This window comes from Xenopus laevis, chromosome 3L (assembly GCF_017654675.1).
Source record: "Xenopus laevis strain J_2021 chromosome 3L, Xenopus_laevis_v10.1, whole genome shotgun sequence".
NCBI classification, from domain to species: Eukaryota; Metazoa; Chordata; class Amphibia; order Anura; family Pipidae; genus Xenopus; species Xenopus laevis.
In genome coordinates, this window is record NC_054375.1 from 8,745,314 (window position 1) to 8,764,263 (window position 18,950).

Below are 18,950 nucleotides of genomic sequence, written 5' to 3' on the forward strand. Positions count from 1 at the left end.
CCGGAATTGTCAGCGTAGTAGATCTCCCATCTTTAGATACTTGTATCCCAAAAGGATAGGTCCAGCGAAAGAGTAGGCCCTTATCCTTAATGCTCGCCAGTAAAGGTTGTATAAGTCTGCGCTGCTGCAGGGTACTCCAGGAAAGATCTTGGAGAATCAGAATTTCCGAATCTTTGAAAGTGAGTGGTTGAAATTTCCTGGCTTTAAGCAGGATATCCTGTTTTACTGTATATCTGGTGAGACAGCATATTATGTCCCTAGGTTTATCCTGTGCCAGTCCTCTCGGTTTTAGGGCGCTGTGAACTCTTTCGATATCAATATTATATGAGGAGGGCTTATCCAAGACATGCCGGTATAATTGCATCACAGTCTCAGTCAGGCTTTCTCCCTCTGGGAGTTCAGGTAGGCCTCTGATGCGCAGGTTATTTCTCCTCCCTCTATTGTCAATATCGTCCAACCTCCTTTGTAATGTGGAGATAGTTTTGACATGGTGGGAATTTGCAATAGTCAGTGCCTCTACAGTAGCCTCTACCATTTCATTTCTATGGTCGATGTCAGTGACACGTGAATGAAGAGAAGAAAGCTCAGTTCTTAGGTCCCCAATTTCCTCCGTAAGAGTATGTTTAAATTGCGCAATCATGTCCGCCAAGTCCGCTTTGGTCGGTAAACTTTTTAAATGTGTTAAAGATAACTGTTCCGAACTTACAGATTCGTTGTCGGAATCATCAACAGGGCTGCGCGCACGTCTCAGCGCCATCTTGGGTCCTTGCTGAGCCTGATCTCCCTCGGACGGAGCGAAGAACTGCTTAAGTAAGCGATGTGAGTCTCTTGTTTTAGTGCGCTTGTCTTCCTCTAATCCTTGTTCTTTGGGTTTGCCATGTTTCCCCATGATTTAAGACTGTCGGAATCAATACCGGGCCAAACGTTCAGGAGCTCTCTGTTCACGCGTCTGCCATGCTCAGCTCCAGCCACGCCCCCCCTGTTATTGCTACTTTTTATTACTCATCTTTCTATTCAGGCCTCTCCTATTCATATTCCAGTCTCTTGTTTAAATCAATGCATGGTTGCTAGGGTAATGTGAACCCTGGCAACCCGATTGCTCAAACTGCAAACTGGAGAGCTGCTGAATAAAAAGCTAAATAACTCAAAAAAATACAAATTTGCCTTTTTCTTTCTTAACCTTTAAAGGAGAAGGAAACCTAGTCGGCGCTAACCCCCCTCCCCCCCTCCCGTGTATTGCCCCCCCTCCCTCCTCCCCCCTGGCCTACCCCTCCCGCTGGACAAATGCCCCTAACTTGTTACTTACCCTTCTGCGCAGGTCCAGTCCAGGGAGTTCACAGCCGACATCTTCTTCCACGCGATCTTCTTCCTCCTTTGACCGGCGTTTTGGCGCATTGCGCAGTAGATCCGTACCGGCGAAACGATCCTACTGCGCATGCCGCCAAAACGCCGGTCAAAGGAGGAAGAAGATCGCGTGGAAGAAGATGTCGCCTGTGAACTCCCTGGACTGGACCTGCGCAGAAGGGTAAGTAACAAGTTAGGGGCATTTGCCCAGCGGGAGGGGTAGGCCAGGGGGAGGAGGGAGGGGGGGCAATACACGGGAGGGGGGAGGGGGGTTAGAGCCGACGAGGTTTCCTTCCCCTTTAAGTCCTAATTTTATTCTTACATGGGTGGTTGATCTTTAAGTTAATTTATAGGATACTATAATGTGGTCAATAATACGAATAAACTTTTCAATTGGTCTTCATTATTTATCTTTTTTTCTGTCTTTTTCTTTCAAATGGAAGGGGGGGGGGTCACTGACCCCAACTAAAAAACAAATGCTCCGTAAGGCTACAAATGTATTGTTATTGCTACTTTTTATTATTTACTCCTCTTTCTATTCAGGCCTCTCTTATTCATTATCCTTATCCAATCGTTTATTAAAATCAGCGAATGGTTACTAGGGTAAATTGGACCCTAGCAACCAGATTGCTGAAATTGCAAACTGGACAGCTGCTGAATAAAAAGCTAAATAACTCAAAAACCACAAATAATAAAAAATGACAACCAATTGCAAATTGTCTTACTCTCTACATCACACTAACAGTTAAGTCAAAGATGATCAACCCCTTTAAAGCAATATTGTCCAATAATACCAAGTCCAGCTGCCTAATTAGTATGCAAGGGAATCCTCCAATGAGAATCCCACCTGATCAGTGTAAATCATGGCTAGTCTCAATCCGCGTTCTTGGTTCCTGTAGCTAGTAGGAAATAATAGAAGAGTATTTCCCCTTTGTGTGGGCAGATTTCTCTCGAATTCCACTGGCAGCTTCTTTGCAACCCTCCTGTGTCCCATCTGCTTCGCCTAAGGGCAAGAGACACGCGGCTATTTTGGGAGATTAGTCGCACATGGACAAATCGATTCTTCTTCGGGCAACTAATCCCTCCGAACTGCTTTCCCGCCGGCAAGAATGTAAATCACCAGCAGGATGGCACTCGGAACGCATCGTTTTCCGAAGTCGCACGACTTCGGAAAACTGAAGCGAATTAAGTGCCATCCCGCCAGCGATTTCGGAAAGCCGAAGCGAATTGAGTGCCATCCCGCGGGTGATTTAGATTCTAGCCGATGGGAAGGCTTTTCAAGGAGATTAGTCGCCCGAAGAAAAATCGATTTGTTGACTTATCTCTTTGGAAAGCCGAAGCGAATTGACTGCCATTCCGCCGGCGATTTAGATTCTAGCTGACGGGAAGGCTTTTCGGGGAGGTTAATCGGCTGAAAAAAAAACGATTTGACGACTAATATCTCAAAATAGCTGCGTGTGTCTCTGCTGTTAGTGCATCCTGGCGACACCTCGGAGATCCGATAAAACCAATTAATATTTAATGAGCGACATTAAGGGAGATAAATCACATTCGAGAGAATATAAAGCTCTGGCAGGATTAACCTGCACCTATGTAACAGTATTAAAGGGAATATAAAGCAGAATGTCGCTGAACTAAATCTCTCAGCATTCAACAATACCGAACGTTCTGCGTTCATAACCAGCTTTATCTTTATACTTCAGTGCCTGTTTAAGGGAATAAAACTCCACTTTTAAAAAGGATTTGCCTTTCTTGCAAGTCAGCATTACGGGAGGGTTGAAAAAGTGTCGGAACTTTAACAACGAGGAAAGCGGTTTGACTTTAGTGTCGGCGTTACTTCCTGTTTAACACTCGATTTGCGATGTCACCTTATAATATAATCTGTTAAATGTTTATATTGTCAACCGCATTGTAATTGGCTGGCTTCTCCTATTTTTTTTTCAGGAGTCAGGACCAGCAGTACCTGTTCACCTTTGCGTTAACTTTTAGTATGATGTAGAGAGTGATATTCTGAGACAATTTGCAATTCTTTTTGACTTATTTAGCTTTTTATTCAGCAGTTCTCCAGTTTGCAGTTTCAGCAGTCTGGTTCTAGGGTCCAAATTCCCCTAGCAACCATGCATTCATTTGAATAAGAGACTGGAATATGAATAGGAGAGGCCTGAATAGAAAGATGAGTAATAATAAGTAGCAAGTACAATACATTTGTAGCCTTACAGAGCATTTGTTTTAAATGGGGTCAGTGACCCCCATTTGAAAGCTGGAAGAGGTCAGAAGATGGCAAATTAAAGGGGTTGTTCACTTTTGATATAACTTTTAGTATGGTGTAGAGATGGATATTCTGAGACAATTTGCGATTGGTTTTAATTTTGTATTATTTGTGGGTTTTGAGTTATTTAGCTTCTTATTCAGCCGCTCTCCAGTTTGTCATTTCAGCCATCTGGTTGCCAGGCTCCAAATTACCCTAGCAACCATGCACTGATTTGAATAAGAGACTGGAATATGAATAGGAGAGGCCTGAATAGAAAGATGAGTAACTTTTCAATTGGTCCACATTATTTTTTTTTTATATATATATTTTAAATTATTTGCCTTTTTCTTTTGACTCTTTCCAGCTTTCAAATGGGGGTCAGTGACCCCATCTAAAATAAATGCTTTGTAAGGCTACAAATGTATTGTTATTGCTACTTTTTATTACTCCGCTTTCTATTCAGGCTTCTCCTAAAGGCAAAGAGGTGAAAAGTTTACTTGTTGGGAAGAAAAAAAATAACAACAAATCCCTACCGGAGAGCAGATAGGCGCTGGCGTGAGACTCGGCAAGTTATTCCGCACCCAGTGGAAAATATATTGCCCTGTCGGCTTGTTCAGATGATAATTTTATTAGCCTTATTAGTCTGCTCAGATCAGGGACTTAATGATTGTCATAAATCCCCAAGCCACGCTGTAAAGCTTATTGCCTCTAATTGTCTACAGATTGGTCTAATCACGCGAAAACCTTCATTCTGATTGGCTGTGTATGTTGATGTTGTGGCTATACGTTTGCCTATTCCTGAGAATTTGCTAATATTGATTGGCTATAGGTTGGCCCTATTCTTGAGAATTTACTAATGTTTATTGGCTATAGGTTGTCTCTATTCTTGAGAATTTACTAATGTTTATTGGGTATAGGTTGGCTCTATTCTTGAGAATTGACTAATGTTGATAGGCTGTAGGTTGTGTGAGAGTGAAACGAGTGTTTACATCCCGACTAATGATGAACCTTTCTTCCTTCCAATCTACCATAAAGTAAAACATGGGAAGAATTTATAACGTGGGTGTAAAAATATATAATCGCTGTAAAGTAATTAAGCCAGGTTCAACCGCAGGTGAATAAAGTGCAGAAGTTCAGACCCGTCCCGTGTAACATGGAGGTTGGCGAAAGGTGGATGGGACTCTTCCACGTGCTCTTTGGAAAATGGTGGCATTCAATGTGGGTGTCTGGTGTCACCAAGAAGAATGATGGGGCTTGCAGAAAAATGGGTGAAGTTTGGGTGGATCAAGGGAAGGGTTTTGGTATAAAGGGTGGGACGGGTGGATCAGGAGCATGGCCATACATCCATTGATCCTTTGTATTTTCCATTGGTGCCCCTTTCTATTGGGGCCCAGCTGACCATTGGGTTTATAATTGGTGCCCCATTGGGTCCCAATATTTCTGGTAGTTGCCCTGCAAATAATATTTATATCTGATTTGGTTTATATTCAGTTCTGCCGCTTGGAACAGTGTAGTAGAAGTCCGTTCTCCTGAAGGTCTGCTAATCGGTTGGCTTCTGCTGCATTGTTTCAGGAGTCTGGGAAAAGGGAAAATACAAGTGGACGGCTTCCAGCAATCTGTGTCGGAGCTGCCAGGGGACGGAGCAAAGGGCTGAACTTCACTGCCATCACCTGTAGCTGAACCCGACTAAATGACTTTACGAGCGCTGTTATCAGCTCCATCCTGTGAGAAGGGATCATTTCAAAATTAAAATAAAAGCTAATTAAAATAAAATAATTAACATTTGAACACACAGGCAGTACTAAGAGAGCCGGGTTCTTAATGGCTGAAGGTCCTATTGCAGTGGGTAGAAATGTCTTTTATTTCTATTTATTCTATTGTTTTACTTGAATTAAAACATTTTTATGATTTGTAGGACTTAGATTTCCTTCTGTTCTTTACTATTGCTTATAAGAGGATATGTTAACCCTGCATAAAATATTCTCGCTGCGCACCCCAGGTCTTCAAAGTAGGTCCAACCAGTACTGGTGTATCACAAAGCAAGAGACCTGCGGCACAACTGATGCAATTGATTAAGTGATCAGCATTTATTCAGCTCACAAACAAAACGGCAACGTTTTGGGCCTCCACTGGGCCCTTTATCAAGCCTATCTGAAGGTACCTGACACCAATCCGGTGATACAGACCTGGAACAGCACTCCAATTTTGGGATTCAACCAGTACTGGTGGGCAGTGTTAGAAGCATGTTTAATGCCTCAACACTGATCCCATGAAGAAATAACAAAGAGTTGGGTGTGCAGATAGCAGGACCAGCTTGCCTTAAACATTTCCTAGAAATTTCCCATTTCCATCCTCTAGATCTCGAAACACATAACCCAAAATAAAGGAGCACCTCTTCCTATAGTCTATGCCTATATTGAGGACCTCAACACAAAAGAAACTAACTGAAGAAACCATAAATAAAGACACTAAAACAAGCTACTTAGCATCACCCTCCAGTCTACTGGAAGGAACACCTCCATTGTTGCATTTCATGCCACCTCAGTCAGGCCTCCAGTGGAGAAGGGGGCATCACTACCTTCTGTACATGCCCCTTAAAGGAGAAGGAAAGGCATATTTATTTGGGGGTGCCAAAATTTAGGGAAGGAAGCTGGTCGTTCTGTGGTGCTTGCTAGAAGAACCCAAGGCCGGTGCAGTTTTCTCCGAGCACTGGCCCGGGGTGTCAGGTAAATATATATAATCACTTAGGGGTACCTAAATTTTGGCACCCCCAAGTAAATACCACATTTCCTTCTCCTTTAAACAAAGTATTCTTTGCTTATAATAAATACACCTCTTGCCTACACAGGTAGCTGCTCTGCCTGGATAAATGTGTGTGGACTTCAACTCTGAGATCCACCAAACAGCAGTTCAGAGGCAAAAGTTTGACTCCCTGATGTGTAGGTTACTGTTTACACACTGACACTCTCTAGGTTGTACTCGTTCCTTATCTTATCACTTAGCAGATAATACAGGGCAGGAATCATGCCACCATGTCTAAAGGAAGGACACGTTAATGGAAATCTCATGGCCTAGGACACGTTGCTTCACACACACACACACACACTCATTTCGTCCATCCTCATTAGTAGGGCAAATTAAATGAACTCGAGGAATGGCACATGGTGATTAGGGTCCGTCCCTTGCACTTTGCACCAGTTTAATAAATTAGTTGCCAAGGGCTAGACCAACCGGTATCTAATCAGACCAACCAGGAGCCAGTGTGAGCATTAGATCATTCACAGGACTAGACCAAACTGTAGTCAGTCTAGAACATTAAAACAACTTTAGAGCTGGACCAAGGTGTCGCAAAATCAGATCATTAGAAACTTAAATGTTCTTCTTGACTGTTAGAAGATTCACAAGACTAGACCAGGAAATCAAAGCATTCAAACCCAAATCAAGCCAGACCCACCAGATTATTAGAAGATTCACAAGCCTAGACCAGCCTTTATGCAATCAGACCTTTAGAACATTCTTGGAGCTAGACCAACCTGTATCCATCAGAACATAAAAATATTTGTAGATCTCGCCCAATTTAAATACATTTTTTTCCAGACCAATTTGCCACCAAACTCTTAGATGATTCACAAAATTTAGTGATTGACTAAATTCTAGCCAGTCAGAGCATTAAAACATTCCCAGAACTAGACCAACCTGTAGCCAGTCTGACCATAAACATTGACCATCCTGTTTCCTGTAAGACTTTTTGGACATTCCCAGAGCTACACCAGCTTGTATTGGATTAGAACATTCTCTGAGCTATACCAACCTACAGCTAATCAGAATATTGGAACCCAGTTTAAGACAGACCATCCTGCAACCAGACTATTAGAATATTCACAAGCTTATACCAGTTTTTATCCAACCAAGCATTAGAACATTCTCAGAGCTAGACCAATCTGTATCCAATCAGACAATTGGAACATTCTCATAGCTAGACCAACCTGTTTCCGATCAGACATTAGGAGATTCTTAGGAGCTTGACCAACCTCTATCCAATCAGGCCATTAGGACATTATTAGGAGCTAGACCAACCTGTATCCAATCAAACCATTAGGACATTCTTAGGAGCGAGACCAACCTGGAGCCTGTGAGAGCATTAGAACCTTACATGGGCTAGACTAGATTTAGAAGATTAACAATAACTAGATTTAGAAGATTAACAAGGCTAGACCAACCTGTATCCAACCAGATCATTAGAACTTCCGTGAGTGAGACCGAGCTACAGAAATCAAAGCACTCGAATCTAAACTGGACAGTCCCACCTGCAACCAGATTATAAAACAATAGACTGCCTTGTAGAGTTCCTTGAATATTGATTAGTAAAAAGCAAAGCAAACGCTGACCCAAATCATTCCTAGATCTCAGAATTAAAGCGCTGCCACGACCAGTCCTGTTTCTTGCTCAGGCTGGGACGTGACTGGTTTCACATTGACCCGTTTATTATAGCTGAAAAAAAAGCAGGTAAGTGTGTAGGAGATAAAGCAGGTGAAACTGCCAGGGCCGGCTGTAAATGGCTTTGAATTTGTTGGGTTTCTAATTACTGCGAGATGACTTTATGGCGTTCATAAGATAACCAGGATCATTCCCCCACCCCCCCGTTCATACAGCAGCCGAGGTCGCCCAGCGGTCCAGCACCAACATGGTGATAACGCGGGTTCAGTCAGTTACATCGCTCGTTTTATGGAGTAAATATCCACTATATTAATGGGCAGCTGGATAAGATGGGATTTGTAAAGTGCAGTCCCAAGGAATAATTGTCCTTGCTCTTTGCTACCAGTGTTTATGTAATTTCACGGTCATCAGTACCTGGAAACATTCTGTCATGTCGAGTAATGTGTCATAACAACTAAACAGAGCTGTGTAATGGTTTCAGATTCTCCATAATTTATTTCAGCCATAAAGCAGGACAGGACTGCTGCTTACAATGGGGATCAGATAGGATCTGTGCAGCCACTGGGACAGAATGTTCTGTTATACAGATAGCTAGAATCTCAGCTGCCATAAAGCAGGACAGGACTGCTGCTTACAATGGGGATCAGATAGGATCTGTGCAGCCATTGGGACAGAATGCTCTGTAATACAATCTCAGCCATAAAGCAGGGCAGGGTTGCCGCTCTGTGAGTTCCAACACTGGTGAAATATATTGTTCATTAATATTGAGCATTGTTTCTGGCACAAAGCTAGTGTATATTGTAATGTTCCTTTAATGGCAAGCCGATTGTGTTTCAGGAAGGAAATGTTTATTGCCCCTTGGTGTAACTTTGCAAGAGCTAGAAGGGATTTGCTACATTCCTGTGGCTCAGCAGTTGAATGTTTAAACTTGGACATTTTTGCTTTTTAAGCTACGATTCTGCTGATCATGTGCTATTGGTGAAAGGCAACCCTGGAGGTACCAGCACCCTGATTATGGCTAGGATTCCTGCAGTTGGTCAGATTTATATTTTCCTCTGACTTATATGGCTTATCCAGGAACAGACACCAGGCAATACAGCAAGGTGATCCTGGGGGTTAGAATCTCCGAACCCTGCTCTGATTTTTAGAAATTAAAAGTTTGCCATGGACGAGTCACATTTGCAGAATGACTTAGCCCCTGCGGGTATATTCCAGACACAGAAGCCGTCGGTCTCCCAAACTCAAATAATTGTTTAATTAAAAGATAGAAGCCGAGGAGATCACTATTTGTTTGTCTGGAGGCTTTTATCCCATCTCCTTTCATTGCTGCAGATTGCATTTGTGCGGCCGCTCGCTGCTAATTTGATTTTTAGTCGAGTTTTTCCTGACAGCAGCGGTACAAAGGCGCTTTCTGACTTGTTTCTTCTATCACCTAATATTATCTTGTCAGTGATGGGGCGCGTAGGAGTGGAAGATTGAAACATGTTGATGGATACAAGATCTTGTCATAAACAATACATACGCTATAGCCCAAATACTGCACAAGGAAGCTCAGTAACCACAGATGGACCCTGCCCAGACAGAGGGGAAGGTGAGGGGTACATACAGAATGAGGAATCACAGATGAACCCTTCCCAGGCAGAGGGGAAGGGCGGTAAACACAAAGATGGTTGGCACCAGTTCTGTATGGATCCTCCCTGATCTGTAATAATTGGCTTTGTTTTCAAGGAGCAGTTTTGGTTCCTATGAGCTGTATATATATATATATATATATATATATATATATATATATATATATATATATATATATATATATATATATATTGAAAGTTAATGCACTGAGTACATAAACCGCACAAGTCCCACAGAGAACTGTGAATTCTACATTTTTGTGGTTGAAGAATACAAAGAAATATCATGCGGGTTCTTGTACTCTAGGAGTTAAAGGAGAAATCCTATATCTGAATCAGCATGGGGAATCGATCTCCCAACTCCCCGAGGGGTTGCTGCTGGTTGCTTTTTTTTATTTTTCCACGGTAACATTCCTATTGTTTTCCCAATGTCTTCTGCAAGTGGCTCTGTGAGATTGAGTTTGAACGTTCCTGCCCTATATATGACTGTGCTTAAATACAGTGCCGCTTGAATACGTGCTTCTAGCCTGATTGCACCTATTCCATTTAATGGATGTTTATGGATACTTAATGGATGTTTTTGGATACTTATGGATACCTATTCCAAGTTTATGGATACTTAAAGGGGCATAAAAATTCCTAAAGAATGGTTCAAATTCATTTTGACTACAGCACCAAGCATACTCCATCTTATTACCAAGAATTTAGTGCATGCTGGGTGCTATAGTCCAAACTTCTCAAAGAGACTTTCCCCAGATCTCCAGGACCCACTTAATGCCAATTGATCCTCCAATGAGAGTACTGCTTTCTCTGGGTAATCCTGACTCATCGTTGCTCGGATCAGAGGCAATTAACATATTTCTTCAGCTGTGGACCCCTAAACTGGGCCGTGTCCAAGAACCTGGGCAGCATAAACTCAAGCTCTATTCTCCCTGGAAGAACCACATCAAGTCAACAAATTAGCTTGATTACGTAACAATTTGGTTTGGAACCAATCATGCACTTTATTTTAATGTTGTAAAGTAGGAAGAAACTTCATATTGTTAAAGGGGATCCACCCAGTCTAGACATGGCATGGTGATCCATTGTTTTCTCCAAGCCAATTGGTTAAGAATCCCTGTAGTAGATGTTGACAGTGGAAAGGGGACCTGTGATTGAAATTCTACTGAGAGTGAAGTTTGGTAGTTGCAGCCTACCGTGAGCTTAGTTTGTCTGATCCAGACATTGGAATCTCGGGCCGTTGATGATGCCGGCTTGATCAACAGTGAGCAGCCAATATCTGCCTTTGTAAAATGTTAAACCCTCCCCATTACAGGTGATACCACCTTCAAGGTAAATTTCTCATGTTTGTATAAAGAGGAATAGCTGAGGCTGTAGGTTAGACAATATCTAGTCATTGTTACTACATTTTATTTGTTTGAAACCTCAACAAGAATATACATATGAGAATATACATTTCTACTAGTGATGTGCGGATCAACAAATTGTCGACCCGCACTTGACTCCAACCCGCTGCTTCTGGCGGAGCGGAATCGGTTTATACTTAGGTCGCAAGCAGGATGGGTGGCAAGAAGAGCTCGGCCCGAACTCACTGTGCGTTTGTTGGCCTGAACCCAACCAAGCCACATGGGTCCTGCAGATATAGGGCAGGCCTGCACATCACTAATTTCCACGGCAAATCTGACGTACATAAAACCTCATAACGGGAAGTGATCCAATTTGAAACATTTCCAGCAATGCAATCGTACCAAATAAATCCGGCAGATAGGATCCTGCTTGTCTTCATTATACCTTGAAAGGCTTTTCCCTGGGGAGCTCCTTGAGCATTCTCCATCAATTTCCTCACCATAGAATGAGCCCTTTGCTCTAAGCTTTTAAGAAAAACAATCCATGCAGTCGGTGGCACCACTTATCATCTTAATTGCTCCCAAATGCCACTGGAAGGTTGGCACATATCTTTATGTTTCACTTCATTAACTATGACGTTGTTTTGTGCAGTGGCTCATAAATAAGTGACCGGAAAAGGCAGTGGAAATGTTGGATTTAGAGGTGCCATGCTTGGTCCATATGCTAAAGAAAGGTGCTCTTGGAAGGGGTAATAAAAATGTGACAGGTCCACATCATGTAACTTGCTTGACTGCAGACTAAAGTCCTGTGAGAGCAGAAGAAAACGTCATTGAGAAACCCAAAAATAGATTGTAGGAGGGAACAGAAGCTTTTGGATCAGGATTGGGCAGAGTAAATTGATCCATGAAGTTTATTGTGAACATCTATGGAGGCATTCAATTCTCCAGGTCATGAAGTGATTGCTAAATCTTTTTATGCTGAAGCCTTTGAACCAGCCTGCCTTCACCCCTCCCCCTCAGAGGTCCTAACTTTGGTCATTAGTTGAGTATTATCAGTCATTCAGCCAAGGATATTTAGGACAACAAATAAGTGTTCAGCCCAAATCTCACCTTAGCTGACATTAAAGTTGGGCTTTCAGGTGTATCTAGGCGAGCTATTGACTATCCTCCCCAAATCTCACTCCAACTGACCTTCAAGCTGGGGTTTCCAGTGTATTTTGAAGATCAATTGACCATTATCCCAATGTTCACCCTAACTGGCCTTCAAGCTGGGATTTCAGGTGTATCTAGGAGAACTATTGACTATTCTCCCCAAATCTCACTCCAACCGACCTTCGAGCAGGGTTTTCCAGTGTATTTAGAAGATTAATTGACCATTCTCCCAATTTTCGCCATCACTGGCCTTCAAGCTGGCCTTTCAGGTGTATGTAGGAGAGCAAATGACCCATCTCCCAAATACTTCTCCCAGATGGCCATTGCTCCAAGCCCTCTGTTTAGGAACCATTGATCTAAAGCAACTTATTTACCAAGTCCCAGACCCTTCAGACAAACGGTGTTTGTACTTATTGTAATTTTGTTTTGTGCTGTCAATCCATATTTTGAATTTGGAAGGGGCAGAACCATTTTATAATCTATCACAGAGCCAGAACAGTCTGTAGCCAATGAGATGGAGTATATTCACACGACTAGACAAACCTGTATCTAAGTAAAGCATGTTATCATTCACAGAACTAGTCCAGCCAGTAACCTATTAGAGAATTAGAACCTAAGCTGGAAGTTAATAAATGTGCTGTCAGCTAGCTGAAAAAAAAGTATGTTCAATGGGAGAGAGTAATGCTGAGGAGTCATATGGTGATATCTGTATAACTATATCTAAGCACCCCTTGCCCTGTCTTATCAATCATAAAAACATAGAATTGGTTGTCAGATAAAGGCCAATTAGCCCAACCTGTCTACCCAACCTATGACTAAACATGTCAACGTATTTTTTTTTTATCGATAAGCCTCCCTCGTCCTTGTATGTCTATGTTTGTCCTGTATTTTCAATGAACGACTGTGATGTTGTATATAGAGAGAAACTATCTTGCCATATCCCTACTGAGCTCTCTATTGACTAATGAGATTGCCTTATCCTGATCTCCAAACCCCTGCTGTTATCCAAACATTTGTTAAGTCTTGACCAATACTTCTCAGGGCCAGGTCTATTTTGACTATCTATATCTTACTGCTGTGAGCTTGGGCTAAGTGTTTCAGGTTTTCTGGTGGACCCAAGGAGACCCATTCTGACACTTGTACTTCTTAATCTTTAATGGTATAATCATGAATGTGGATTTAAATTCTTGCACTGTGTAAATCTGAATATGTTTGACATTTTGACTGCATGATAGGAGAGCATAGTGAGCATAACCTCAACCCAACTTCTTACCATGCAATCTGACTTTGGGGCAGGGACCATATAGACCGACGTGAGATGCTGGAGCCCTCCGAAATTGCCCAGTTTTTCGTATTTCCTCCATTTCGCCCTTCGGTTTTGAAACCATATCTTGTCGAGAAGAATAGGAAGAAGTGTTATTGTCTCGTGACCCACCACCACGTTGCCTTCTAAATATGGAGAAGCATTTGCTCTAGATAGAGTAACCCATTGCATCTGCTAAGACAATAGCATTTAAAGGAGATCTCTGCCCAAAAATGTAAATTGATGTGAACGTATTTAGAGCTCTCTCCTCAACACTTTTTGCATTTTTAGTTATTTCTGAGATGTTAGCAGTTTTAGACTGCCAATGCCAGGCTTTCAGCTCTGATCGAAGGTGAGAGTGTCAGTGACCCTAACTGTCTGTACTTTTTTGATTTGGCCACCAATCAAGTACGGACACACTCATCATTTTGGCAGCATTTTGACTTAAAGACCTGCATTATGGGAATCATATCACTAGAGAACATTCCCGCTATTCTAACAGTGAGGCACTGCCCTCTCATTAAAGGTAAACAAGCTTATTGTCAAAAATAGCACAGAGTGAAAAGGATTTTTTTTTTGACACCCGGCAATTTTCCGTGTATATATTTTCCCCTTTTGTTCGCAGCAGCATAAAGAGCTAAGGAGCTTATCTGCGCCGCACATCATTAACTAGACAGGATTATTGCATTTCCATGCATCTCACAATTTATTTAAAAAAGAAGAAAAAACAGCACAGAGCTACTGAGTCTGAACTGACAGTGCTGTCACGGCAATCAAGTCAGTTTACTAGATGGATCAGCCTGGGGTTATGGTTGTGATGCAGTCAGCAAGCTCATGCTACATTGTTTCAGGAGTCAGAACCAGCAGACTCCGCTTTTAATATCAATTACATTTACAAGTCGGGACCCACCTGCACTTGGATCTCTGGGAGCTGGATTTTTGCAGCCAGCTGGTCACGTGTCTGTACGTCGGGGTAGTGGGTAACCTGGAATATCTGCTGAAGCAGCTGTGCCATGGTGAAGGTGGTCCTGATTCTTGTTCTCTTGTTCTTCCGGTCACCTATAATGGAATGGCTGGTGGAATCAATGACCTACAGTGCAAAAGACCCAGGACATTTGGGCCTTGTGCAGCCCTACCCCTCATCCTCATGTTGTGCTGTATCCCATGCTGGCCCCATGGAGGAAAAGCCGGGACAGTCACATAATCACACCTTCTGCCCCATGGTCATTAAACCACTGGCACTTACACCACCCAATGTCCTAAAGTGGAGAGCTGGTTCTGTCCCTCAGACTGGGCCTGGGGCAATGTGATCTTTTAATTGACTGGAGTCGTTTATATACTAGAATGCCAACCTAGGAGTAGTCTGGCCTAGGAGTAGTCTGGCCTATAAATTATCCAGCCTATGAGTTTATCCGGCCTATGAGGTTATCCGGCCTATGAGTTATCCGGCCTATGAGTTATCCGGCCTATGAGTTATCCGGCCTATGCGTTATCCGGCCTATGCGTTATCCGGCCTATGAGTTATCCAGCCTATGAGTAATGGAGCAAGAAAGTTGAAAGTGTTTGTGCAAGTGGACGTCTTGAGGGTATGAGGGGCAGTGGGAGGTTTGTCTGGAGGGTGGGATCGGAGCTTGATTACAAACTAATTAGACCACTGTCAGTGAGACACTGTTTCAGGTTATGTGTATGAAAAATGTCATATTCCCAAAGTGTTGGGGGGCCCTAAAGTGATTTTTCTTCATATATTCTGGTTATTGTGGAGCGAATTTCATTCATACTGACCCCTAATCCCCAGTGGAAGCAAATGTCTGTAAGGATCTCATTACAAGGGACCAGTATATTCCTGGCCTAATCCTGCCAATGATCCGGGAGCCCAGGCGGCTTGTGGAACCAGCGCGTTGCAAATAACGTATTTGCCTCTATGGACCGGCAGGAGGATTGCGGCCGAGATCAAACAGAAGAGGAGAGAAAGTGGCGGCACCTCCGTGACTGATGCTCTGGGGATGTAATGAGCTGAGTACAGGTAAAACCCATCTGCCGGATTTCACGCTGAGAATCGGTTCACTGAAGCCAGAAATTGGAAAGAAAAAAAATAGCTATTTTCTATTTAGCTTATTTAGCAGAGAATGAGTTTTTGGAGTAATACCAGTCAATCCTTTTTTTCCAATCACTGGCTTGGTACCGTTGTAGCCCCACCCCCAGCATCACCCGTCTGTTCCCCTGTCCACACCTTCGAGGGAGCCCAAGGCATATGATATGTCTCTTTCGTGTACCCCGAGTTCTGACCCTAGAGACTCTTCATAGGGTTGATATTCGGGTTGCAACCAAATCCAGGATTCCATTCTGGATTCTGCATTTTTCAGCAGGATTCAGATTTGGCCGAATCCTTCCTCCTGGCCAATCCGAATCCTAGGGAGGGAAATCGCGTGACTTTTTGTCACAAAGGAAGTCAAAATGTTTTCCCCTTCCCAACCCAAATTTGCATATGCAGATTAGGATTTGGTTCGGTATTTGCCCGAATCTTTCGTGAAAGATTCAGGGGTTCAGCAGAATCCAAAATAGTAGATTCGGTGCATCCCTAGTTGATATAGGGCTGAGAATGGGGGTCTAGCTACAAGATATGGGGGTACAGACCCCCCTACAATACAGAGAGCTGAAGTGTAAAGACTGGGACCAGCTGTATCATTTATCATCGTTAAAGGGAACTCCACCCAGTAAATGAAATTACACCCAGTGAATTCATTAGGGGAAACTTCCTTTTCTATCTTCATTATTTTACTGAATACCATTTCAAAAACACTCGCCGTTATTCAAAACGTTTTTCCCCTTATCCATAATCAGTATTATTCCGTCTAACATATTTCCCAGTAGGGATGCCACCGAATCCACTATTTTGGATTCGGCTGAATCCTTCACGAAAGATTCGGGCGAACTAAATCCGAATCCTAATTTGCTACACAAATTAAAGGATGGGAAGCGGAAAACATTTTTTAATCCTTGTTTTGTGAGCAAAAAGTCATGTGATTCCCCCCGCCCCTAATTTGCATATGCAAATTAGGATTTGGATTCGGTTTGACCACGCAGAAGGATTCATCCGAAACCTGCAGAAAAATGCTGAATCCTGGCAAATCCTGAACAGAATCCTGGATTCGGTGCATCCCTATTTCCCACTCACCGGTTCCCCACGCGCCCCCAGAATCCCGAATTGCGCATTGTTCTTGCCACAATGAATGTTTATTACAATTTGCTTTTTTTCTGATGTCCAGCACAACACGGGGAGATGGATTTTGATTTTTTAGAAGTATTAGGTGAGGTTGAGCCAATTACACAGTAGGTGCTGTAGTGGGGGGGAATATTGGTCTGATGGTGATAATTGGGGGAAATAATATTCCTATTTGCTTGTGGAGCTGCCAACAGCCTCCGCGCTGCTGAACCAAGGGACTTTAGGGCAAGTATGGGGCCGGGGCCAACAGTCATTGTTTAATATAGGCACATAGGCTTAGTCTAGGGCAGCCCAGCAGTTTTGGGGTGCAGCCCTTGGGTTGCCTATAGATAAAAAATATATGGGCTCGCTGCTTGACAATTGTGGGTAGACGGTCCTTGCAGCGGGTCGGATACCTGCAGGTTACCCGCAAAAAATGCGGGTATGAGGTAGGATTTTCGCATGCGGATAGGAGATGCGGTAGCGGGTCTCATTCTATATTTTATCTTCTATTATATGTTAATTCCTTTAAAATTTCACGAAACTTTTTTTCTGACTCCGCCTACTTGTGCCACTTCCGGGATGCGCATAAGGCAGTTGCGACGGGGGCGGGTTAGCGGATCCAAGTGGTAAAACATGCGGAGTTGGTGGTTCGGCTCGCAGATTCGGATTGGCGCTATAGAGGGTGTCAAAAAGTGTTCAGCGCAGGACTCTAACTTGTTCTATGGAGGAGCTGTAGGGGTAACACTTGGCCTGTACCTTTCTGTCGTTCTTACCCACCCGATCATTTGTCTCCCAGATGTGCTCCCTCATATTTTATCCACCAATGCCTTCACCCCCTTATTAAGGCCCTGAAGCCTCTTATAAGGGATACATTACATTATACAATTTTAAGGTGAAAGACCTCAACTTTCCCGAACTTCACCCAAATTTCCAAGTACTTAGGACTTTATCCCTGTTGCACTTACATGTGGAGCTTTCCTGCGGGGGTGTCGCTCAGCTCATCCTCCCCTTCATGGTGTTCAGCTTCAAACTCATCTCTACCATTCACTGTCTGGGAGGTCTGACCCAGGAAACATTGTCCCTTTATTCTCAGATAGTGGGAGTTTGTTTTCGGGCTCCCAGCTCTGAAAGCAAGAGGCTTCCTGATGAACTTCTGGTTCTTCTTCTGAACCTCCAAAGGGAACCTAAAGGCAACATCACAGGATCATGAGTAACCTTCATATATCCTTCTTCTTTCCCTAAGTGGCCCAGCCTGTTAGGTCAGTTATGGGGAGATTTGGACGTGAGGCTTATTTGTTCCCTGGTACCCCTGACTATAGAGGTGACTGTTACCCCCAATGTTTCTATTATATCTGTAAACCCTTTTTGAAGCTAAGTTGGGAACCAGTCTGAAGGTTCAGGTAGGGGAGATTTGGGAGTGAGTGTTTTGTACCCTGAGCGAGGTAACCCCGCTGGAATTGAGTATAGGCAGGGGGTGGGACGTCGCTTACCCTAATGTTGTGTACGATTATATTCTGATAAAAAGGCCTTGTATGTGCTGAAGTGGACGGGGGACCGTCTGAAGGTCAGGGGGTATAGGAGGGGGATTTGGGACGGTGGGGTGGAGGTGGGCAATTATGTGGTTCCACGGGCCTACCGCCGTGAGACTTATAGCAGGAAGAGGTGTATCATAGTGGTACGACCTAATGTTTCTATATATCTGTAACTTTTGTTATGAGCTAGGGTGGCCCAGTCTGGAGGGCGCAGTTAGGAATGAGAAATTAGGGGGTTGAGTTACCTTTAAGTCTACATCCCTAATTTAGCTTATATCACTAGGAAAATAAATCCGACTAAAGACTGTTTTAGTCATTATTTGTTTATCCCATTTATCGTCCCGTATGTGTAATTTCCTTCTTTTCTTTTTTTAGATGGTATTTTGAGGAGCGGCTGGAACCCCTGAATTTGGCGCCGGGCTCTGTAGGCTGATGTCGCGTCAAATTGAGTTTTATCTGGTCGCGTGTACACTGCAATTTCATGTGTTTGTTGTTGGAGTTTACTAGATATTATCAGAGGGAAAATAAGACTCTCCGTAACGATCGTCTGCAGAACTTTCAAGCCCATCATTCAGTCCACACTGTCACGAGGAACCGATAGAAAGTCTCTTTTCCGTTGCTGATGCAAGAGAGAAGGAGGTTATCGACTTTCGATGGTGAGGATGGGAATCATTTAGAAGGGGCAAATTCGACCAGTTGCTAGTGTTTTGGTTTTTGTTTAAGGGCGGGGGAGAGAAAACTTTGTTTGT

At 43.2% G+C, this 18,950-nt stretch overlaps 2 protein-coding genes across 5 annotated transcripts in view; one reads left to right on the plus strand and one right to left on the minus strand.

Annotated features, from left to right (window-relative positions):
• The window catches only part of LOC121400953 (interleukin-17 receptor A-like), a 1,044,048-nt gene that overhangs the window by 754,747 nt on the left and 270,351 nt on the right, over window positions 1–18,950 (plus strand). The window lies entirely within an intron of this gene.
• On the minus strand, window positions 11,057–14,589 carry LOC121401010 (intestine-specific homeobox-like). Its single transcript, XM_041585414.1, has 3 exons — window positions 14,375–14,589; window positions 13,435–13,551; window positions 11,057–11,815 (listed from the first exon to the last, which is right to left on the minus strand). The coding sequence occupies exons 1-3, from the start codon at window positions 14,477–14,479 to the stop codon at window positions 11,666–11,668; spliced, it is 372 nt and encodes a 123-aa protein (XP_041441348.1). The 5' UTR covers window positions 14,480–14,589; the 3' UTR covers window positions 11,057–11,665.

Bases quoted from the DNA above. Each gene is read 5' to 3' on its own strand.
- LOC121401010 (XM_041585414.1), bottom strand. From the start codon at position 14,479: ATGGCACAGCTGCTTCAGCAGATATTCCAGGTTACCCACTACCCCGAC. The intron at 13,552-14,374 runs GTGGGTCCCGAC...CTTCTCGACAAG, and splicing joins TCCCAGAGATCCAAGTGCAG to ATATGGTTTCAAAACCGAAG. The intron at 11,816-13,434 runs GTAAGAAGTTGG...CTGCTCTCACAG, and splicing joins CCCCAAAGTCAGATTGCATG to GACTTTAGTCTGCAGTCAAG.